The 22,121-nt window shown below is 40.8% G+C and overlaps 1 protein-coding gene across 1 annotated transcript in view; it reads left to right on the top strand.

Annotated features, from left to right (window-relative positions):
* LOC103136284 (uncharacterized) overlaps positions 1-12,456 on the top strand; it is a 17,916-nt gene extending 5,460 nt beyond the window's left edge. Inside the window, exons 4-14 of the mRNA XM_007549455.2 lie at positions 2,178-2,293; positions 3,175-3,297; positions 4,440-4,622; positions 5,320-5,359; positions 5,704-5,795; positions 7,350-7,438; positions 8,242-8,468; positions 10,227-10,380; positions 10,473-10,641; positions 10,744-10,797; positions 11,391-12,456. Coding sequence (XP_007549517.1) covers positions 2,178-2,293; positions 3,175-3,297; positions 4,440-4,622; positions 5,320-5,359; positions 5,704-5,795; positions 7,350-7,438; positions 8,242-8,468; positions 10,227-10,380; positions 10,473-10,641; positions 10,744-10,797; positions 11,391-11,638 — 1,495 coding nt within the window. The 3' untranslated portion in view covers positions 11,639-12,456. The remainder of the gene's footprint in view (positions 1-2,177; positions 2,294-3,174; positions 3,298-4,439; positions 4,623-5,319; positions 5,360-5,703; positions 5,796-7,349; positions 7,439-8,241; positions 8,469-10,226; positions 10,381-10,472; positions 10,642-10,743; positions 10,798-11,390) is intronic.
* The last annotated feature ends 9,665 nt before the right edge of the window (positions 12,457-22,121 follow it).

Here is a 22,121-nt window from a genome sequence, read left to right as displayed (position 1 = left end):
TTGTCTCGGTCTCGATACACTCTGGTCTTGGTCTTGTCTTGGTCTCGGGTTAGGTGGTCTTGAACACAACACTGATATATATAGTACCTTGTACCTTGTGGAAGTATTCACCCACCTTGAACTTTTCACCCTTTTGCCACTTTTCAGGCTTTCAAACATGAAGATCTAAAATGTTTATTATTTTGTAAAGAATCAACAACAAGTGGGACACAATCGTGAGGTGGAACCAAATTTGTTGGATACTTTAAACTTTTTTTAACAAATAAAAATCTGCAAAGTGGGGCGTACAATATTATTTGGCCCCCTTGCCTTAATACTTTGTAGCTCCACCTTTTGCTGTGATTACAGCTGCGAGTCGCTTGGGGCTTGTCTCTATCAGTTTTGCACATTTGCACATCGAGAGACTGAAATTCTTGCCCATTCTTCCTTGCAAAACGTCCAGTGTGGTTGGATGGAGAGCATTTGTGAACAGTAGTTTTCAACTCTTCCCACAGATTCTTGTTTGGATTCAGGTCTGGACTTTGACGTAGCCGTTCTAACACCTGGATGCGTTTATTTGTGAACCGTTCCATTGTAGGTTTTTGCTTTATGTTTGAGATCATTGTCTTGTTGGAAGATAAATCTCCGTCCCAGTCTCAGGTCTTTTGCAGACTCCAGCAGGTTTTCTTCCAGAATGGTCCTGTATTCGGCTCCGTCCATCTTCCCTGTCCCTGCTGAAGAAAAGCAGGCCCAAACCATGATGCTGCCACCACCATGTTTGACAGCGGGGATGGTGGTTCAGGGTGATGAGCTGTGTTGCTTTTACGCCAAACGCATCGTCTTGCATTGTGGCCAAAACAGTTTGATTTTGGTTTCATCTGACCAGAGCTCCTTCTTCCACGTGTTTGGTGCGTCTCCCAGGTGGCTTGTGGGAAACTATAAACGAGACTTTTACCGATATCTTTGAGAAATGGCTTTCTTCTTGTCGCTCTTCCATAAAGGCCAGATTTGTGCAGTGTACGACTGATTGTCTTTCTTTGGACAGACTCTCCCACCTCAGCTGTAGATCTCTGCAGTTCATCCAGAGTGATCATGGGCCTCTTGGCTGCATCTCTGATCAGTCTTCTCCTTGTTCCAGGTGAAAGTTTGGAGGGACGGAAGAGTCTTGGTAGATTTGCAGTGGTCCGTCTGATACTCCTTCCAGTTCAACATGATCTTGGGAAATCTTTTTTTTGTATCCAAATCCGGCTTTAAACTTCTCCACAGCAGTATCTCGGACCTGCCTGGTGTGTTCCTTGGTCTTCATGATGCTCTATGCGCTTTAAACCCGACCCTGACACACAGAGCAGAGCGCAGAGCAGGTGTATTTATAATGGTTCTGGTTCTGGGGATGCAGAGCAGAACCAGAACCAGAGGACCTGAGAGGCCTGGAAGGTTGATACAACAACAGCAGATCTTTAATGTATTGTGGTGATAAACCATTCAGCGATTTATAAACAAACAACAGCACTCTAAAGTCTATTCTCTGAGTCATCGTAAAGGCTCTTTCTTCCTGGTTTCTCTTTCTTCGAGCAGCGGCGTTCTGGATCGGCTGAAGCCGCCTTGACTGATTTTTTTTTTTTTTAGGCAATCAGAGACAATGAACTCAGGTGTGATAAACCACATCTATGATTTAACATGTAAGGTTGGGGGATATCAGGTTTTTCCACAGGGCCATGAAGGTTTATTTTCCCACCCTCAATAATAACCAACTTAACTTAAAAACTGTATTTTGTGTTTACTTGCATTGCCTTTGACTTATATTTAAGTTGGTTTTATGTTCTGAAACACCTAAGTGTGAAAATGTGCAGGAAAAAAAAGGAAATCGTGAATGGATGCAAACAGTGTTTCATAGAGACCTTCACTGTTATTGCTTAATATGTATGCAACAGTAGCTACTGTTATTGCTGAGTAGTAATAATAGCAGAACCAAAAAGCTGCTGTTTCCTTCTAGCTTGTGTTCAGGAAAACTCACACTGATGGGTGTTTTCACTTGCGTCCATTAGAGGGCAGTAAAACAGAAGATAAAAACTTTTTAAAGGCTCAAAGAGAGCCTTTCCTTTTGATCTTTTTGGTTTTAATTGTTTCCTTTCATTTTAGTGTCGGTAGAGTACATTCATAATTAACCGAAACCCGTGACCACAACCATTGCTTTGCAGAAAAACCTGCGAAGGAGCCAAATCTGAGAACCCTGGGATGCATTGCTGCGCTGGGAAGCCTTACAACCCAGAAACAGACACTTGTTGCAGAGATAAAGGAGGGGAGAAAAAAACAGGTAACAACTTTCCACCAGCCGGATTGAATGTTTCGATATTTTCCCCTTAAAAGATTTGCCTTCAGGTCAGTCTGTGAACACATGATCCCCTGAAAGGGTCATATTCCAAAAAGTTTGCCTTTTCTTGCAGTGGCACCATCTTGCTGTGGGGAAACGTTTCTTTCCCAGGAATTTGTGCAGGTGGTCAAAGTGGATGAGGGATCAAAGGGGTTTAATTCTGAAAGAAAACCTGTTGTGTAGAGTTAAATCTGTACACAGGCTGAATACAAATCCACACCACAACTCCTCAGAATGTGTTGGTATAATGTTCACTCACTGTAAGCAAATTAAAAGTCGCTGATTTGCATTGATTTCAACTGGATGCTTTTTCCTCAAACTGAAACAAGTGGAAGATATTGGTGTACAGCTGCAGTGAACTCTTTTAATTTATTCAGTTGGCAGCACACTTCTGCCAAGTCTCTGACAAGGGCGTGCAAGTATTTACCAACCTGATATTTTTATTGACATATAAAAATGACACAGTCGGTTCTTCCAGTTCGCCCAGAGAGTTCACACAAAGTCTCTTCTCTTTGCACAGGGCAGATGACGTAATTCTGCACTTTACAGGAAACTAGTCGCAAACCTCAAAATAATCCTCCAGGTTCATGCTGTGATGGGGGAACTCTGCATGAACCTCCAGATGTGGTTCATCCTGGGGGGGAAAAAAAATCCTACAAATATTTCAGCTGCTCTGCTGTGTTTGCTACTTGCACTATTAAACTATTGAACTTTCCCGTAACTCTGGGGCTTTCTTTCAACAACACATCACAGCTGCAAAGCATTGCCTTCTATTACATTATGCTCATTAGTCTTGCTTTTTGTTTCTTTTCCTGTTTTCACAGACAAGATGAATGAGAAGGTGTCAAAATGCTGCGGACTCCAAGCTTACAACCCGCTCAACGAAATGTGTTGTGACTTTACTGTCCAAACTAAACCTTTTCCCATGGCAGAGTGCTGTGGCAAAGGTAGGTACACATTGAATGGAGTTAAACAGTTCGTGCTGGTTTATGCTGCCAAAGTTGTGTGTTAAAAGATAAAGAAAGAAACTTACCACCGATGGGGTTGTGACCTCTACCTGACCTTTACTTCGTCGTATCTTGTCAGAAACAAGCACCAGCGACATGCACAAAATTCTCACGGCATTGGTCCCAATGCCGTGTCTTTCTATTTTAGTCAAGTTTGACTTCATCATTAGTGTTTCTTATTTCTGAAAACCCGCATATTTTATCGTGTAAATATTTCACTCCGTTGATAATAGCAACGCACAAAAGATGGACACAAAAGAACCCCTGCGCTCATCCCGATTTTATTGTTGCTTGACTGACATCCAAAGCATCCGTTTTACGTCTCAACCTTTGACTATTTCAAAAAATCAAAAAAGAGCAACAGAGGAGACCACAATAAGGGATTTAATCTCCTATATTGACTGTCCTGTGCAAACAGCACACGAGGAGGGATTAATGAGCCTTGTGATAAGTCAAAGAATTAGAAAGTTTCTATAGAGATGAAAGTCCATTTTATCTCTTTCAAACATTCAGACTTTGACGGGGTTAGAAGTTTAATTCACTCTATTCAGTAGGACTATCTGAATAGAGTAAAGTTAAAACCTATTAAACTGTGAAGCGCTGATCATGATATGTCTAAAAATGTATGAGGAGCTATAAGTGATAGGTTTATGTAAGGCTACAAACTTGAGACTCACATCTGATTTAGGTTGTATCAGCAATTTATAATAAGTTCGGCTGATTTCCACTAAAATACAGACAGCAACCAGAATTGTTGTCAGAGGGCCAAAGAAACTATAATAGTTGTTCACAAATGAGGCATTGCAACTTTCACAGTGTTTCCATGACGTAGCACTTGATGTATATTTAGAAAAAAGAAGTTTTCCTTCATGTGTATTGGGAGAGAACCAGCAACAGTTGTAAGGAAATGGAAATAAAAGACATCTAAACAATCACAAACACTGCTTGAATTTGAATTTTTCCGATTCGGAGCCCTGTTTGGGCGAGCTGATCTCGAAGCATGAAGTGTCTCCTGTTTGCAGAAAATATTTGTTGGAATCACGTGACCAGATCTCCTGACCTATAATTATTTATTTCTGCAGCGGCCTTCAGCAGCAAAACTCAGCTGTGTTGCGGTGAAAACAGGAAGATCTTGGGCCGAATTTCTCCGGACCATCGGTGCTGTTATGAGAATCAGTACAACATCAAGACTGAGTGCTGCTGCAGCGGTCAGATTCAACCCAAAGTGTCAGGCTGCTGTGGTAACAACAGCACCACCAGGACAGGTTAGCTTGTCTCTTTAACAGCTTCTGTGGCTTTTAGGCCACTAGATAAAAAACTGGACCTGTTTGGTGCGTTCATGTTTTCAACTCCCTCCACTGCAACCAGATTAAGTCCAGTGGAACCCGTCATATTCAGGCGTCACCTAATCAGTGAATATTGTCTGCGGACATTATTATAAATCCAGCTGATCTGTGAAGGCCTCAGAGATTTGTCGGATAACTTTAGTGAGCAACCTGCAACATTCAGTATTTAATGAATGTGAACTCGGAGTGGCTCTATGCAAATGGATGGCACACATTTTCATTTATTTATTTGTAAATTCCCACTAAAATACTGTGAGGTTTGTGGTTTCATCACGTTTCTCTGAAGTCTGGAGCTGCAAGTGGCTGGAACCAAAGTGCAGGTCATAAAACCAACACTCAGATTATTATATTTAGAACAACATCTTTTGAGAAATTCATTGTTTTAAATGTAAAACAAGAAGGAATGTAGAACTTAAAGGGAGATTAAATTAAACGTTCGCTTGATCCAGGATAAGAAATCCCTTCATTATCATGTTAGCCATGTTTCTTTTAATAATATCTATATCTTGGTGTTAATGGATTTTAATATATTGATATGTTAGGAACCATATTATTATCTCAATGGCTTGTACTTCCTCATTCTTGCGTATTTATTTGGCTGATGTTTGCCTTGCAGGATTGAATTCCCCTGCCAGGCTTGTTCATGAGCACCAGAGGTATTTAATGCTTCATTTTGTTTCGTTAGCACATGTTGAGTGACAAAGCTATGGTTTGAACTCAAATATTTTAAAAATAATTGTAATTTAATAGACTTAGACATTCTTCATTATCATTACACAAAGACACAGCCGTGAATTTGGCAACAAAATATTGTAGCTTGACTCCTGAAGTACACACACACGCACACACGCACACACACGCACACACACACGCACACACGCACACACACGCACACACACACACACACACACAAAACTGTAGCTTTAAAAATAGAATATTTCCTAAGGATAATGTGTAGATGATACTTTATTTAATGCTGCTAGTCTTTGTCTGTCCACAGGCCACATTTTTGTGGGTCAGAGTCTTACGATCCAAAGACCGAAAGCTGCTGCCAGAGGAAACACGGAGACATAAATGCGCAGTGCCCCTTAGGTAAGATGACCGGTGTGTCTTTACACCAGGGCACCACGCAGGCAGCTGTTGGCATCTTATCAGACTTTACATGAGCAGAGAAGAACTACAAGGCATCCTCTGTTAGAACGGCATCAAGATCGTGATAAACATTTATCTCGAACACCAACGAGGAAAGCCAAGGTTGTTTGTTGTCGACTGGCTTAGCAACCGAACAAACCTTTGATTTAAAGATTCAAAAACAAAGAAAGTGTTTCTTCATTTCCCCCCCACATCTATCTCTTAGTAATGATCTGCAATGTCAGCCAGTCTCCCTTAACTTTGTTTATATACAGTTCTAAGATGTGTCCCTTTTTTAAGATTACACAGCTGCAGCAAAACATTGATATATTTTAAGTTTTTTCAAACATGTTTGCTTGTGATATCAGTATATATATAAATGTACGTGTAGAGGTTGCCAAAGCCAAAGAAGATAAATAAATATGTTGTATCTCGTCAATATAAATAATTTAAACAGTGCAGAAACCTCTGAAGCTGGACACGAATATGGAAAAAGGAAGTCGTCCAACTTTTGGTTTGGACTGCAGACAGTGTTTGGATCAGCTTTTACATCAATTCAAATGGGACATTTTCCTGTCTGAAATCGCTCCCACTTGTTCTTACTTTTAAAAGTCTCCAGACAATGACCAACTCCAGACTGAAACGATTTTAATTTGTAAACTAACCCGTGGCCCGATTCTTCTCCAGTCAGACATAAACATAAAGTGTCTGAGAATGACTTTGGAGACTTTCTTTTGAAAATGTCTGGCAGTGTAGAGACAAAGCACCCTCTCACTACAAACGGCTCGTTGAATGGTCCAATCTCTCCCTGCCTTTGGGTAAACTACAGATGGTATTGTTTGTATAATATTGAGTTTAAGCTTCTGATAACCTTCAAAATCCTCAAAGCTAATCTCCATCCTTTTCACAAGCTTCTATCAGAACTTTAAAGGCACTGCTTTATAAAAAAATCCACTTTTTTCAGCTTTACATTGTGTTAGAACAATATCCCATCATCAAAAACATACCTGGGTTGTTGCTTTGATTCTTTCATGCATGTTTGAGAAATACTTTAACCTCCCATGGCAACCACCCAGGGGTGCCTAAACGCTTGCTGCCACCACGTAGCTCCTCCTTGCAGCTGCACTTTCCAGCCGGGTTTCGGGCTCACAGCCCCACTCCACTCCTTCAGACTAGCCCCAGGTGGAACTGCACAACATCTGTGGAGCTTATTGTACGAACTATATATCATATCTAATGCTCCTAGAAACGTTGTGTGCAGCTTCACAGAGAAATGTTGTGTTGATGACTTCCTGAAGAGGGTGTGTGAGAAAGAGCAGGAGCTTCTTAAAGAGACAGAGGTCTAATTTCAAGGTGTCAAACTGCAAATTTATTTTAAGTTGTTTCACATATATATGTAGCATTTTTTTATAACTGAAGGCAACACAGATACTTGATTGTGCTATAAAATGGCACTATGTGCCTGGAAAATAGCTAAATATTAGCTTTATGTATTCTCCCACTCCTTTTGTTTAGGTGCAAAACCTCCAACTACTGTTTACGACCCAAAGACACACATCTGCTGTGATGGCTGTTTGACAAAGCTGGAGCCATGGATGGATCAGGTAATGTCCTTATGTCACTGTTTTTGTTTGCTTATCGAATAATTTTGTTTTGCTGAGCCTCCTGTGAGACAACCAAACACCTGTTACTGCTAAATTAAACATAAAGCGCCTGCGACTGATTTCAGGCCTTTTGCACATCCAGTATTTATGTGGACAAATAATAAGTCAGAATAGTTCAATGCAGATAGCCCAGCTTTAACCTCTTACACCCTCAGTGGGTATAAATAAATTTAAACTTAACATTTTGGGCAAAACCTTTATGCGGAATAGTTTTTGAAAGATCAAAGCCTCTTTTAGCGGATAATAAAAAATAAAAAAAATTTAAAGGCACGTGGAGCCTTTGTTTACAGAGCGAGCCGAGGCCGAGGTCGTGGCAGCTGGACCCACCGGTGGGTCCGTCGGGTTCTAGGGGTTAAGACAGAATCTATGAGATACTGGTTGTAGAGGTTTGCAGCTCTTCGCTCCTCCCATTTCAAATTGGGTGCTTTCCTTCCGAGGGATAAACTCACACGCTTTTTCGAGGCTAACCGGGTCCGCAACAGGATAATGTAAAAACGCTCTGGTAAGACAAAGAGGGTTGAGGTTCATATGCTGAAGCTGCTTTTTTAATTACCATTATAATTTTTTAGTGTGAAACATTAGACAGACATTTGACCTGATTTTTTGTTTTGTTTTTGTCCCCCCAATTTGTGTCTTTTATTTTTTGTTTCTTGTCTTTTAATAACTTTAAATTTGATAAAGAAGAAGGCTACAATGTGAAAGACTTACAGCTTTTCTTACAGTTTTTCCTTTGACTCTTTCAGTGCTGTGGAGACTCACCACACGGTTTAGCGCAGAGAGGAGTCCTCTGCTGTGGAAACCGCCTGTACCACAACAGAGAGGATGGAGAGGAGTGTTCGGAGAGCGGAGTGCCTTACAAACCCTTTGCAGAGACAGTGTGTGCTCACAAGCGGCACAACTCACCTGGAGGTCACTGCTGTGGGGAGGAACTCTACCAGCCCAACAAAACTGTTTGCTGCAAAGGACAAAGGTGAATAATCAAGTGATGCTGTATTGAAGTTATAGAGTTAGTCTTTGTGCGGATGTCTTTTTTTTTTTCTTTCTGCAAACAAGGAATCTGGATGTGCATGAACAAGTTAATGTTGCTTTTTAGACTTCCAGAGAAAATATGAAAAACTATTCCAGACGGGAGTGGTGAAAAAATTCCTCAATGTCTGAGAAGAGGCAGACATTTCAGCTTCTGGTCTCTATCTCTTTTCTTCTTTTTTCCTTCCCCCCCCCTTTTCTTGTCGTGTTTAAACACAACTAACTATTGTGCCAAAAATACTTTCTCCAAGCCTGAAATGATCCCTAAAATTCTTTCCATGTTAAAATATGTCTGCGTGGGAGTTTGGTGTTTTGACACTGTCGATTAATGATGCCAGGACAGCTAGACATACCCGATCCATGAGTCAGACAACTGGAAAATATTTATGCCTCCATATGAGGAGTAGGTAGCAGTAAAGAGAAGGAAATGTGCATAACCCTAATGACCTGCATCAACATCCTGCATCGCCTTCATGCGAGGAAAATGGACCAGAGGCAACATAACTGAGGCAATCTGTTTTCTTCAATAAAAACATTTGCATTAAGTGGAGACTTTGAAATAACTTAATGAAGAGCTGAGACACACAGACACACACACACAGAGAGAGAAAGAGAGAGAGAGACAGACAGACGCGGAGAGTCTGGTGCCTGTGAGTAAATCCCACCTCCTTCCTTTTTTCACTGTCTGTACTAATTAAAACCAACTTCACTGGACTTCTCACAGCAAATGAATGTGAATGTAACATTTTTTTTTATGTAGATGCTATTTATTTAATCTTTTTTCAATTACAACATCAATTGTTTTTCTGTTTAGATTATAATAATAATAATAATAATAATAATAATAATAATAATAATAATAAATAGGTGCATAGACCCAGTTTTCACATCCTCATTCTTCAGAATAGTAATACATTTGCATAAGTTTTTTCCTCAACAAATGATCTCCAGCACAGAGCAGACTGGTTTTATCTGGTGTGCTAGTTGTGTCCATAAAGAAAAAAAACAACAACTTTAATGTCAACAATAGCAGATGAAATGCAACAACTCTTATCAAACCTGACCTGAATGCTCATAAGGCAGCAGGCACTATTATTGTTAAACCTTTTCTTTAAAAAAAAAAAAAATCTGAATTAGCATTAAGATCTTCAGCAGATTGAGATACAGTAGTTCTACCCGATCCGACCAAACTGGACCTCCTTCACTTCCCACGTGCATCAGTCAGTCTTGACCTTTTTGCGGTTCACTGCGGTTCCTCCGCTGAATCGTTTCTGGTAAATAATGACCTGTGCAGACCGGGAACAACCCACCAGAGCTGCAGTTTCGTGGACGCTCAGACCCAGGTCTCTGTTAAAATCAATCAAATTCTTGTTGCTTTTTTCCACCTTCTGACACATTCGTTTCGAGAACAAAATGTTTACCTGCTGCCTCGAGCATCTCATATTCTAAGATGGACAAACAGAGAGAGATAATTGCCTAACTGCTTGATTAATGTACTTTTGATGAATCCAGTGGATTTTGATGGAAGGTGAAATAGTTAAACTTCTTTGGTTCAATTAGTTCTGTTTTCTGAAACACCTTTCCTTGATCCCAGCGGTGATGGGAACGGTTCAACCTGCTCATATTTCTGCAGTGATGTTCGTTTAGCATTTTATCCTTTTCTCACTTTTCTTAGCTTTTTTTTCTCTGTTTCACAAAATAGATACGATCGAGGAAAGTACATTCGCTGCTGTGGCATTCATGCCTACAACATTTCGGACCCACTAAAGAAGTGCTGCAAAGGAACTCTGCACAACTTGACGACTGGGGAAGAAAACGACCTGGAGTGCTGTGGATCCGAGCTGCTGAACGCAACGGTATGGTTCATTTACTCGATCAGAGTCATAAATCTGGAAAACACAAGCGTGTTATCCGCCTCCTCTGAGAAAACCTCTTAAATGTTGCCCAGAACCAGGAAGTTTGCTGCACCAGTGAAGAACAGTCCTTGTTCTACCCAGCAAAGGATGGATTTCGGTGCTGCGGTCACCACTACTACGACTCCGCTCTGTGGTCATGCTGCGCGGGGAAGCTCAGTCCAGTACACCATCAGACCACTCATACGAGACCCAACCCGAAAGGTACTGCGCTCTGCTGAGAACACGGAGCCTGAGAAAGACAGTTCATTTTGGAGTAAATTTAGAGATAAAATCTTTTTTTTTTTTTTTTTTTTTTTTTTGCAGAGTCCAAACTTCAACTGGTGAACAATCTGAACAAAACACAACTTTGCAATGAAGGTAAGGCAAAAGGCAACGCTAAAATGTGTCTTTACTGCCCTGATCATTAAGGGCATTGATTCAACATGTTGCTGGAAACATGGTGAGGTGATCATTTCACAGAATCATTAGAAACTCCTTTGAGATTAGATCTTTGGGGTTTCACAACATCCCAAGGTCATTGGAGTAGAATGAACCCACTGTTTTCTTTGAGGACACTGGGTCCACTGTGCCATTGTCCTCAATGGGTACAATGAAGTCATTGTAGCTGGACCATTACACCATGTCTTAAACATGGTGTAATAAGGTTATTCCCCCCTCACCATTACGTAGCCAGTCTTCTACACCAAATGACCTTCTGGATGTCTTGGTTGCAGATTAGCCTGTTTGACACCAGCAATGACATCACGCTCAAAATCACTTAAATGTATTCATTCTTCACTTTAAACTTCACCACAGCTAAATACATAATGTACTGAGTTGCTGCTATGTGATTGGCTGACTGCCTAATTGTGCTTGCTGGCAGCTGTACTTAACAATGTGGGCCCTAAGTGTGTTCTTAAGTTCAGGTTTGTAAGTTTTCCGTGCATGTGTGTGTGTGTCTCTGTGTGTAGTGTTCATCGGGGTTGTGGAGAGCGTGTCTCGGAGCAGCACCGTGTTCAGCAACGTGCTGAAAATCACGGGGAAGGAGGCCACAGTGGAATCAGATGTCTTCGTCCTGGAAACACCAGATCAGTGCAAGTTCTTCAAACTGACTGCCGGGAAGACCTACTTCTTCAACCGCGCCGACGTCTTCGCCGATTTCAACCACGAGTCCGTCCTGCAGTCGCTGCATTTCATTCTGTCCAAATGTTCTCAGTAGGTCACCACTGGCTGGTCCGGTCCTACGCATTTATCCAACACCTTATAGCTCTGACTTTTACTCTTAAGCTCATATTGCCATGTCAGAAAGTAAGTTTACTTTAACAGACTCACCGCAGAGTGCCTCTTTAGATTAATTACCATAGTCTGACAAAGGCTACAGTAGAACAAGTGAGGGTCGATCCAAAACAGCATTACGGTTTGGAGACAAAGAAGCTAGCTTAAACAGAGTAGGCATTCTGAGGGAACATTAAAATCTTGTTTTTATAAGCTGCCAGCTAATGTGTTTATATGGTGAAATATGGTTTTCCATATTAAATATATGCTATTTTACAGGGAGGGTGGGGGGCTGATGCACTGATTGGATTTGTACTGCACTGTTGTCCATTGAATGTTTAAATATTTAAAAGATTTCTTTTAACTCACTCAGTAAAGCTAAAGATATTTTTAATAAATTATGTCAAGGGTGGTGATTCTGGCCCAGGGCTGTCTTATTATTTCAGTCATCCGAAGAAAAACTGACTCACGTCAGTTTGCACCAAGTAATTTTATTGTTACTTTGGAAGCATCTCAAACAAATGTGACCGTCAGGGGAAGAGATGGTAGTGCCTTAAATGTGTTTCACTATTTAATTTCTTTCTGCTGCATCAATGTGAACAAGCAGCCAAAGCTGAAACAAAGAGAAGCTCAGTGTTTGTCTACTTTTATCATTATTAACGGGTTAACATTAGTTTTTGTGTTGCATGTTAACAAAACTAAATGTACTGTTGGTGCTTTTCATTTTGTAATAAATGCTAAATAATAAACACTTCATATCAACGCTGTTGTTCCATCCATCAGTCTAAACCTGTTCATCTGTGCAGAGACTTATATCCAGCAGTAATGGGTTGACAGGACCCTTGTTTTTTTACTTTCAATGTTTCTCTCATCAAAATAATGAAAGACTTGGACAACACAAGCATTCATCAATCGGTCACTTCTATTCAAAACATTCTAGTCTGGCACATAAAAAGTTTATGTTTAGCATTTTATTCCGTCTAGCAGGTGAGAAGCAGCAGTGAAGCTACATTTTATAGCATGAGTATAAAATCTATCAGGAATTTCACAGCGCCCTCTGGGGAGGTTGGGTTTGCCGATGCCAGACATGTCCGGCCTCAAACATGCCGCAGAGACAGCTTCTCTCGCGCAGTAACAACCTCCATCTTTAGCTGCACTGGCATCCGTTTTGAAAAGCCAGAAGGGTGATCGTGGCCGGAGATATCGGAGAGGAGTTTCATCGTGTCTGTGACCGATCTACCGGGGCCAGCTGGTCAAGCTCGACCCTTCCTTGTGCTGGTTGATTTAGCCGGAAGGACCACGAGGAGCTACGACCATGTAACTACTGCTCCTCTGCTGCCCACTGACACCCCAGTTTCATGACCAAGGACTCTCGCCGGACCCACCAGGGTTAGTGACGCCTTGTGTTCCCAGTCCCCCAGGAGCGGTACTTCATGGCGGCTTATCCCCTGCTGACCTTATGAGAGTCATAGCTACACCCACGTGACCAGATCTGCAAAAAGTTGGTGACCTCTCCGTGCTTTAGCATCCGCTGACCCCACTCTGACCCCACTCTGTCAGTGCACATGGCCTACCGCTTCATAGCTGAGTAGCTTTCGTTCCCAAACACTTCAGTTTTCTTATACAGCTGACAGTTGACTGTGGAATTGAAATGTGAAATTTCATGACTGGATTTGTTGCACATCCTGTCACAGCTGCACCCTGAAATTCACTGAGCTCCTGAGAGCGACTCATACTTCCACAAATATTTGTAAAAGGAGTCTGCATGTCTAGGTGCTTCATTTTATACACCTAGGGCCATGCAAGTGATTGCAACACCTGATTTCAATAATTTGGATGAGTGAGCAAATACGTTTGGCAAATCAGTACTTGCAGAGTCAGGTTACATCACAGCTAAACGTCTTCTGCAGCATCTCTCTTAGAAACTGACATTTCCACCCCATTATTTGTTGCAAAATGGCTCATATTGGACGGAGAGCGTCTCCAAAGAGCAGTTTTCAGGTCTTGCCACAGACTCTCAGCTGGATTTCGGCTTGGACTTTAAGCGGCAACTACATATACAAACAAAACCCTTCAAGGTGGGCCCTGAAAGATAAACTTTACCAGATCTGAAAGGACAGACACAGATATTCATAGGACTTGTGAAATTGTGAAGCGAAGTTATGAGCCAAAGGCTCAGGAAAGTGTTTGCTTCAATGTTAAATCTCCAGTTTAAATCTGAATGTGAGTCAGAAAACATCCTGTGTTATGGGAGCACTCGACTTTCATTAACGTCTTGCCCTTGGCTGGCTTTCTGTCTGGTTGTCACTGCCAGCTTCCTCTAACAAACGTCCATACAAAAGCAGGCTGCAGGATATCTCCCAGACTTTGCAGCGTTCTCATCAGTATCTCATGTGTGATATTCCATTAGATTGGTTTCCTGCTCTCCGTCTAACCGTCTCCCTCACGTCCTTTCCTTTCAGACCTCCACTGCTTCCCTGTGTTGAACATTTTCCCTGTGAGTGTTTGTGTCTGAAGTGCGGCTGTGGGTGAATTTTATGTGTAGTCTGCTTGTCGCTTGACCAATTCACAAATGACGCTCTGTGAGTCAAGCCTGAACAAATAACTGCTGTAGAGCAGACAAACCATCCTTCATTAATAATGTCAAGGTGGGTTCAGTTTACATGATTACTTCTCCTCAGATTTAATGTTTGCTATGTTTGGAGATTCCTAAAGGGATGAACAGAAACACTTTAAAAATCTTTTCATGTCCGTTTCTGCTGTTGAGGCATAATTTATTTATAAACATAACTTATTGCCATGTTGAGATTGTTCTAAGCTAACTATGCTACACGGTTAAGTCCAAAATCATTCATATTCCTGGCAGTTTTAGATCTAAAGTAATCTTTAAAGTTTGCTGGTGTTTCGTCCAACAGGAAGTGTTACTAATGTTTTGGAGTGAATGTTTTCGGAGGCTCATATTTCACAGCTTAACTTTATGTTTCTTTCTGCACGGAGCTTGAATGTTCTCCCTGTGCACGCCTGGGTTCTCTCCGTTCGCTGCCAATCCGAGTTACAGTCGAGTCGAATTCAAACACAGACTTCAAGAGGACACTACAGTCGTTCACTGCAAATCTATGCACTCGATCCACTGCAGAATAATTGCATCCAATGTAAACCCAAAGTAACACTCCAAGCAGGATCAGGTCTTAGACATTTAAGACTAACAGCGAAATGGGATGTTTTTATGCTGGACATACAAACACAAACAGAATGGAAATAGTTAGTACCCCCTCACATACTGGAAGGGAAAAAAACACAAACCAAAACCTGGGTGGACTAAGAAAAAGAGAAAAACAACTTTAAAAGACAGCAGGAAGCCGTGATAGTGCTGTTAAAAACAATACGCAAAAATGACTAAATGCTTATAATAAACACTTCAATCAAATCAATCTAAAATCACTGCATACCTGCGCTGCATAAAGCCAGCACTCAAGATCAAGGCTGAAGGATCTGGTGTAGCCCTACCCGACAAATATAACAAAAAACAATATTATAAAAACAAAAACATGCAATTCAGTCTAGTTAAAAAGTATGACTCCTGCCTGCAGCGTCAAATAGCCACATGCCCAGGCAACACCACCACCATCTGGAACGCCACTGATACTGTGGACCTGTATAGAAGGCCCCACATTAACACATGATAAATGAATAGCAGTTTCCCTCTAGACCTACCACAGTCGCCAAACAATGGAACGCGTGGGCCCAACACACACACACACACACACATGACCACAACCCTGCTAGTTTCATTTTTATGAAAAAGCTTTGGCCATAAGTAGTGTGTGACACCTTGTAGTGCCACCTGATGCAACAGGAACGATGGTGCCAAAGCAGTTCGCTGGTTCGATTCCCGCTCCACCTGCCTCTGTCATTGTGTCCTTGGGCAACACACTTCAGCAGCCTTGCCTGCTGGTGGAGTGTGCCCAGTGGCGCTGGTGCATGACAGCCTCACTTCTGTCAGAATGCTCCAGGGCAGCTGTGGCTACCATCCAGTAGCTCGCCACCATCAGCGTGTGAGTGTGTGCATGAATGGGTGAATGACTGAATGTAGCGTGAAGTGGTTTGGTGTCGTCTGGACTTGATAAGTTCAATCCATTTGAAGTAGTGCTTCACACATGAAGAGGTTCTCTTGACCGTCTTTGTCCGGTGTATTTTTAAAAGTCAGCATCGGTGACGCCAATAGCTTTTATTTTATTAGTAGTAAAGACGACAACTACAATAATGAACGGGTCAGTGATGTTCAAATATCATGTTCTCAAACAGAAAATGATAAGTTGTTGCTCCTGTGTAAAAAGTACTTGTTATTTATTGAGATCAGGGACTAAACTGATTAGTCTTCGTTCCAGACCTGTCACCCATCTATGATGCATCCTTTCACTTTCTATCGAATGGATTAAATGATCAATCGATGGAAAAACAACAGGGTACATCCTGACTGTTATTTTTCTGCTGGTTGGGCTCAAGAAAGCACTTAGAAAACAAACCAGAGTGGACCCCACAGGAACAGCAAAGGAAATTTGATTTGGAATCAGAGGGATTTGTAAATTGAGTGAACACCTCAAGCTCACTTTTATGCTCATAAAGTCAATCGTTTTGGCTTTGCTGGAGGGTTCACTATCCTGCCAAAAGGGTTCAAAGCCATCAGGAAGTATAATTTCTATGAATGCTCTTCCTTAAAGATGCGCATGTTGGTATCCCAAAATGCATTTTGGTGGCACCGGTTTCCCCACATACTGTATGTCTCATGTAGGGACTTGGTCATCCATTTGATGTAAACCTGACTCATCAGAGCAGAACGACTTCCACTGCCCTGTGCTGCAGTTTACCAAATGAGAGCAAATTGAGAAAAATGACTTGTCGCTCCATGGCAAACAATTAAATGCCACATTTCAATACACTAGATCAGATGTGTTGACAGATAATGCCCTGCTCAGTATTTTTTTTTTTTTTCTGATTTAGTTTTCAAGCTAAAATTAAACCAGTTCCATCTGGGATAAAGCTTTACTGCTGTCCTTTCTGTGATCTTAAGCAACCGAGAGGAAGCAGGGAGACAGGGCTTCCTGAACCCTGATTAATTTCTATTGCTGCTATTTCTCTATTTATTGAAGTGAATCATCCCAATATGTAATGGGACGCATGGGAGCTGTGATAAATACATATTTTCCTGAAATAGTCGTTTGGCACTTCCATAATTCTTGTTGACTCCTTTTGTTCTTAGTTGGTGGTGTGGTTTGTTTCCTTCCTCAGGCTTTCTTTTTCCCACAGTCCAAAGTCCTGCCTATTATGGTAGGCTTTATTTAACCTATATGTGTTTTCTAGCCACAAAATGCCACTTTATAGTATAAGCAAGTAACTTCAGTTGTTATAAAAGTGTTGTATATGTCAAATATGATATAAAAGAAATTTGACAATAATTTCAAGCCTTGAAATTCTCTGAACAGAAACAAAACTGAAGTTATCATCTTTGACCTAAAGAGGAACAATCTAGAGTTAATGCACGGATTCAGTTATTACAACAAGAAACCAGCAATCAGGACTGAAACCTGGGTGTAGTGATGGACTCTGACCTGAACCTTCAGAGCCACATAAAGACAGTTACAAGGTTGGCCTTCTATCACCTGAAGAACATTTCCAGTACTAAAGGATCGATGTCCCAACAACGCATGGACGAAACTCATCCATGTCTTTATCTTTTTTACTGCAACAGTGTCTTCACAGGTCTGGCTAAAAAATCAGCTGCTCACGTTCTCATTAAAACCAGGAAGATAGAGCGCATCATGCCAGTTTTAAAGTCCCTACAGTAAAGTCTAATTCAGAGAATAGACTTTAAAATACTGTTGTTAGTTTATAAATCACTTAACACAATGCATTAAAGATCTGCTGTTATTGTATCAACCTTCGACCCCTCAGTTCTTCTGGTTCTCGTTCTGCTCTGCATCCCCAGAACCAGAACCAAACATGGAGAAAGAACTTTCAGCTTCTATGCACCACAAATCTGGAACAAACTTCCAGAAAACTGCAAAACAGCCAAAACACTGAGTTCCTTTAAATCTAGACTAAAAACCCACCTGTGTTTAAGAATGTTGTTTTTTCTTAGACATTTATCTATTTTTAAGAAAAAGCACAGAGTAAGTAGTAGCATTATGTTTCCTTTGTGGCTTAATCTGGAGGAGAAACTGAAGCAAGTATCGAAGCTCAAAGCCAGTGTTAAAACGATTTCATAAAAAAATATTAACTGAATAAAGAAATAAAAGTAATATACCTCAGAGCACTTTAAACACATTGAACTTCCAGTCTCTTCTTTGATATGAGCTTTAGAAGTTACAGATCCCAGAACATTGACGTTGGAACAGGATATGAAATGATAAGAAGGCTGCTGATAAGAAGGGGGAGATATATTCAAAAGATAAACAAAGACGTAAATGCTTAAAGAGTACGTGAAGATGTTTCCCTTCCCCGGAAGGCCACAATCTATAATCCGGTCATTAACAAACTCAAAAAACAAACTCAAGAGGAAGGAGGTGGAAGCGACAATGTTCGCTACAAGCCGGTGCATTTGTTAGTTGACACAAGGGTCAAAGTAAAAATGACAAAGACACAGCAGTTGTGTTAAACAATGAGGTCATAGGAATGTCCTTGATTGGTTTTGATGCAGGATATTCCCTTTCCGAGAAATTAATCATCCTGTATGTTGGCCTGCGACCAGATCGTGTGGTTTTAAGTGTTGGAAAATACAGGCAGAAACTGGCAGAATAAAACAACAAGTCACAGCTGGTACCTGGGTATAATCCTCACATCTAACAAACTTTAAACATTCATGATTACATCACTTTATATTGTAATTCATGATGAGTTTTCTTTAATCCCTTCCTGGACAAGAGCACACAGAAATCAAACTAAGAGTAAATGATAGTCATTCTTCTTTGTGCTACTATTGTTGGGTGCTTAGGTTGCTCCCTTCCTTGTTATCTGACATGTGCTTGGCAGATAACAAGTAAAGTCTCTTTGGGGATTTCCTAATGACTCAAAGAAAACCAGATGAGGAAAGTTTGGCCCCAGGTGACTAACCTATCTCCTCATGCTTTTGAGAAAGTGTTGCTTTTACTTTTTAGTTTATGTCCATACATGCAGAAAGAGTGGAAAACCAAACATCACCAAAATAGTTGGCATCGCTGAGAGCAAGAAAAAAAAAGAAGAATGCTCACTGACTTTGTCGTCAATTTTATTTCCCATTTCATTCCCAAGCAACTCACGAAGGAACATTTCAACAAGCGGGCGGTCGTCGACCACATGTTGACCACATGTCGACCAAACCTGTGGAGGATTTAAAGCCGTGCACCATCATAGCACGAGTGCATTTGGCTCAAGGAAAAGAGAAGATCATACGACTGGCAAGAGAGAGAGAGCTGAATTACTGAGGACCATAGCTGTACATCTTCTCTTATCAAACCACAGAAGCTATGGAGCAACGGAGGGGCTTTAATGAAGCGCTGACAGCATCGTGGAAGACGCATCGAGACCTGAATTTGGAGTCTGGCTTCATGCAGTCCATGTCTTCTGAGTAAATACGCTGTGACTGCAACGACACTCTTGAACTGGTCCATAAAAGTGCTGATGCTAAACTTTTCTACACTTGTTGTGTGTTCGACAAAGCTGATAACACACCCTATCTTTGTAAATGAGTTCTGTGATGGCTTGTTGTGTAAATATAATAAGTGTATTGTAAGACTACATGTGGACAATGAAACACACCTCAAAATGTTAAGACTAGTTGGAAAAATTGGCTGAATTTACATTTTGCACTGTTGGATGTTAAGATGGCAAAAATGCAAAAAAGAAGAAACGGGAACATGATGCTAGTTTTTCCAGGAGCCAAGAGGGAAAACTGCCCCTTTGGGTATCTTTAAGTGATCAAGGCAAGTAAAAAATAATACTGAAAAGAAGCCAAAAGATCAAATCATTATGAGGAAATGCTGAACTTTATCACTGTATCCTAAAACAGGGAAGCTGTTGGGTTTAAATGACTTTATTAAAAGATTGTATTCTTCTTATTAAAAGACTTTATTAAAGTTCTACTCTCGCACATTTGTTACGAGAGTAGAAATAAGTGTATGTGTGCAGTGAATCAGTCATTTTATCATCCATGAAGTAAAAAAAAAAAGACCAGCTACTGTGTGAGCATCAACAAATAGACCATGTTATGACTAAGTCAAGGCTTTCCAGCTGTCTAGCTCTTCATTAGACTTCATTTGGACTCCAAAACCCAATCAGCTGTTAACTTTAAATCAACCTGTTGACTTGACATTAACTGGAGCTGATTCTTATCGTTCAGGATTAAATGACTTATTACAGCATTATTTCATCGGCTTTCATCAGTTTCTCAAAAACTCAGGAGTAATTGCAATAATGGCAAACAGCCAAGGGAAAGAAGGAAAGCAGACAGAAAGTTTTATGTTTTCTGTTCTTTGTGGAGTTTGACTTTTTATGGGAATATGGGAGAAGAAACATAGGAAGGCTGAAGGCTGAATATGAGAGAATGGACAGGAAAAAAACAGCTTGGCTGCTGGATTTGTCACATGTTTCAATACGTCAGTGTTTAGACAGCTGGATGCCAAGTTAGTCAAGTGATGCAATAGTGAGCAATAGAAGCGTTATTCATGCTTGTCCTCATTTTTTTTAAAGGTTTAAAGGAGGAAACATGAGAACAACTGAAAGTGTTTCCTCCTTACTTTGTTGGCTCTTCTACAGCGTATGTAGATACTCTGTAATTATGTTGTAATTTTAAGCTCTGGTGCTTTCATTGCTGCGTCCACAGAAATACGGGGAACTTTTCAATTGCAGCTCGTCATGCACTGGTATAAATTCATTCCAGATAAGATAAAGTTGAGAATGTGGCAGGAGCTGCTGTTATCGCTGACATCTGGGCTAACCAGTCAAATTTTATCCATCTGTTAATTTGATTCCACAAACATTAAAACACTTGGAGCTTCATGGGCTTCTGCACGTAGCATCCAGGCAAAGGGTGTAACTTTTTGTTGAAAGCTGGGGCACTAATCTAACATGATTCAAGATCAAATGAAGTTATTGTCAAACCCTCTCGCATTCCTGGCTCAACGCTCAAACAGGTGGGTTAGGGGTTAGGGTTAGAGTTAGGGGTTAGGGTTAGCAGGTGTCACGGTTGGAAATGATGGAGGAATCGTCCAGTCGGACCGTCAGCTCCCCACAGCTGGAGAACGGATGAACAGCGACCAGACTCCCACAGAGGTCACGCTTTCCTCAGCGTGAGACAGGTTTTCTGTTCCAACAGTAATAAACTCAAACACGGCGTCAGAGCAAAGTTTAAGGCTTTCCCCACAGTTGTCCTTGCCAAAAGAGGAACTCCCGTTTTCTCTGAGCCAGTCAAATTTCGGTCAGCTGGGAAGGACTCCATCCCACACACACTGAAACACTTAGAGCTACATGAGTTTCTGCACGTAGTTTGCAGGCGAGGGTGTAACTTTGTGTTGAAAGTTGGTGGAGAAAAGCAGTATTTAGAGGGTTTGGCAGATGCACCCACATTTTTGCAAATGGAAGGCCTTGTGTTGTGCTTACAAAGGTCAAAACTTAAATGTGAATGCCACACAGTTTTATTCAATAAATCATACGTCCTGATGAGCCTCCGCTGATTAATAGTACAACAACCTTTTAGCATGTGTTAGACATACTTAGAGTCATAAAGATGTTAAAACATAAGTCATCTAATCAATCTATATAATGTCTTTCACTTGGTGATGGAATTACTAAAGATTGAGCTTTTCATTGATGGAATGGGTCTGTATATTTGCTCTATGCTTGCCTACAGTGGAAAACAGTCAAATTTAGTCATATTTTCTGTGAAGAATACAACAATACAGTTGAGTTTCATTGCCTGATTTTATGAAGTGCTCACAAACATCAATAACATGTGCTTCCATAACAATCAAAATTTGATATATTAAAGAATTGGAACAGTCAGAATAAATTACCACTGTGTGACCCAAATGCTTCCTTGTCAGTGCAGACTTTATATTTTTCATGTCATTCTGATTCCACAGCTGTGCCTGGATTGGCCGACATGAACCTGTTGTGTTACTCATAGCAGATGAGACACAATGTGTCTTTAACATAGCAAACACAATTCCTTCACTGTGAAATAATACGATAAGACAAGTACTAGTTCATTTTCATATATTTTCATGTCGATTCTGCAGCTGTCCCTGCTTCCGTACTCTCCAGAAAAGCACATAATGTGCAGGATTCTATTCTTCCCTTACAAGAGCTGAATATTTTTCATTTTAATTTTCATTTCAGAATTTTGTGACTCTCCAAATTTGGTCTGTCTTCTGTTAGTTATCAAAACAGAGCAA

This window comes from Poecilia formosa, unplaced genomic scaffold, assembly GCF_000485575.1.
Source record: "Poecilia formosa unplaced genomic scaffold, Poecilia_formosa-5.1.2 Scaffold31, whole genome shotgun sequence".
In the NCBI taxonomy this organism is placed as follows: Eukaryota; Metazoa; Chordata; class Actinopteri; order Cyprinodontiformes; family Poeciliidae; genus Poecilia; species Poecilia formosa.
The sequence above is the reverse complement of the archived record's forward strand: the minus strand, read 5'-3'. Positions and strand labels throughout refer to the sequence as shown.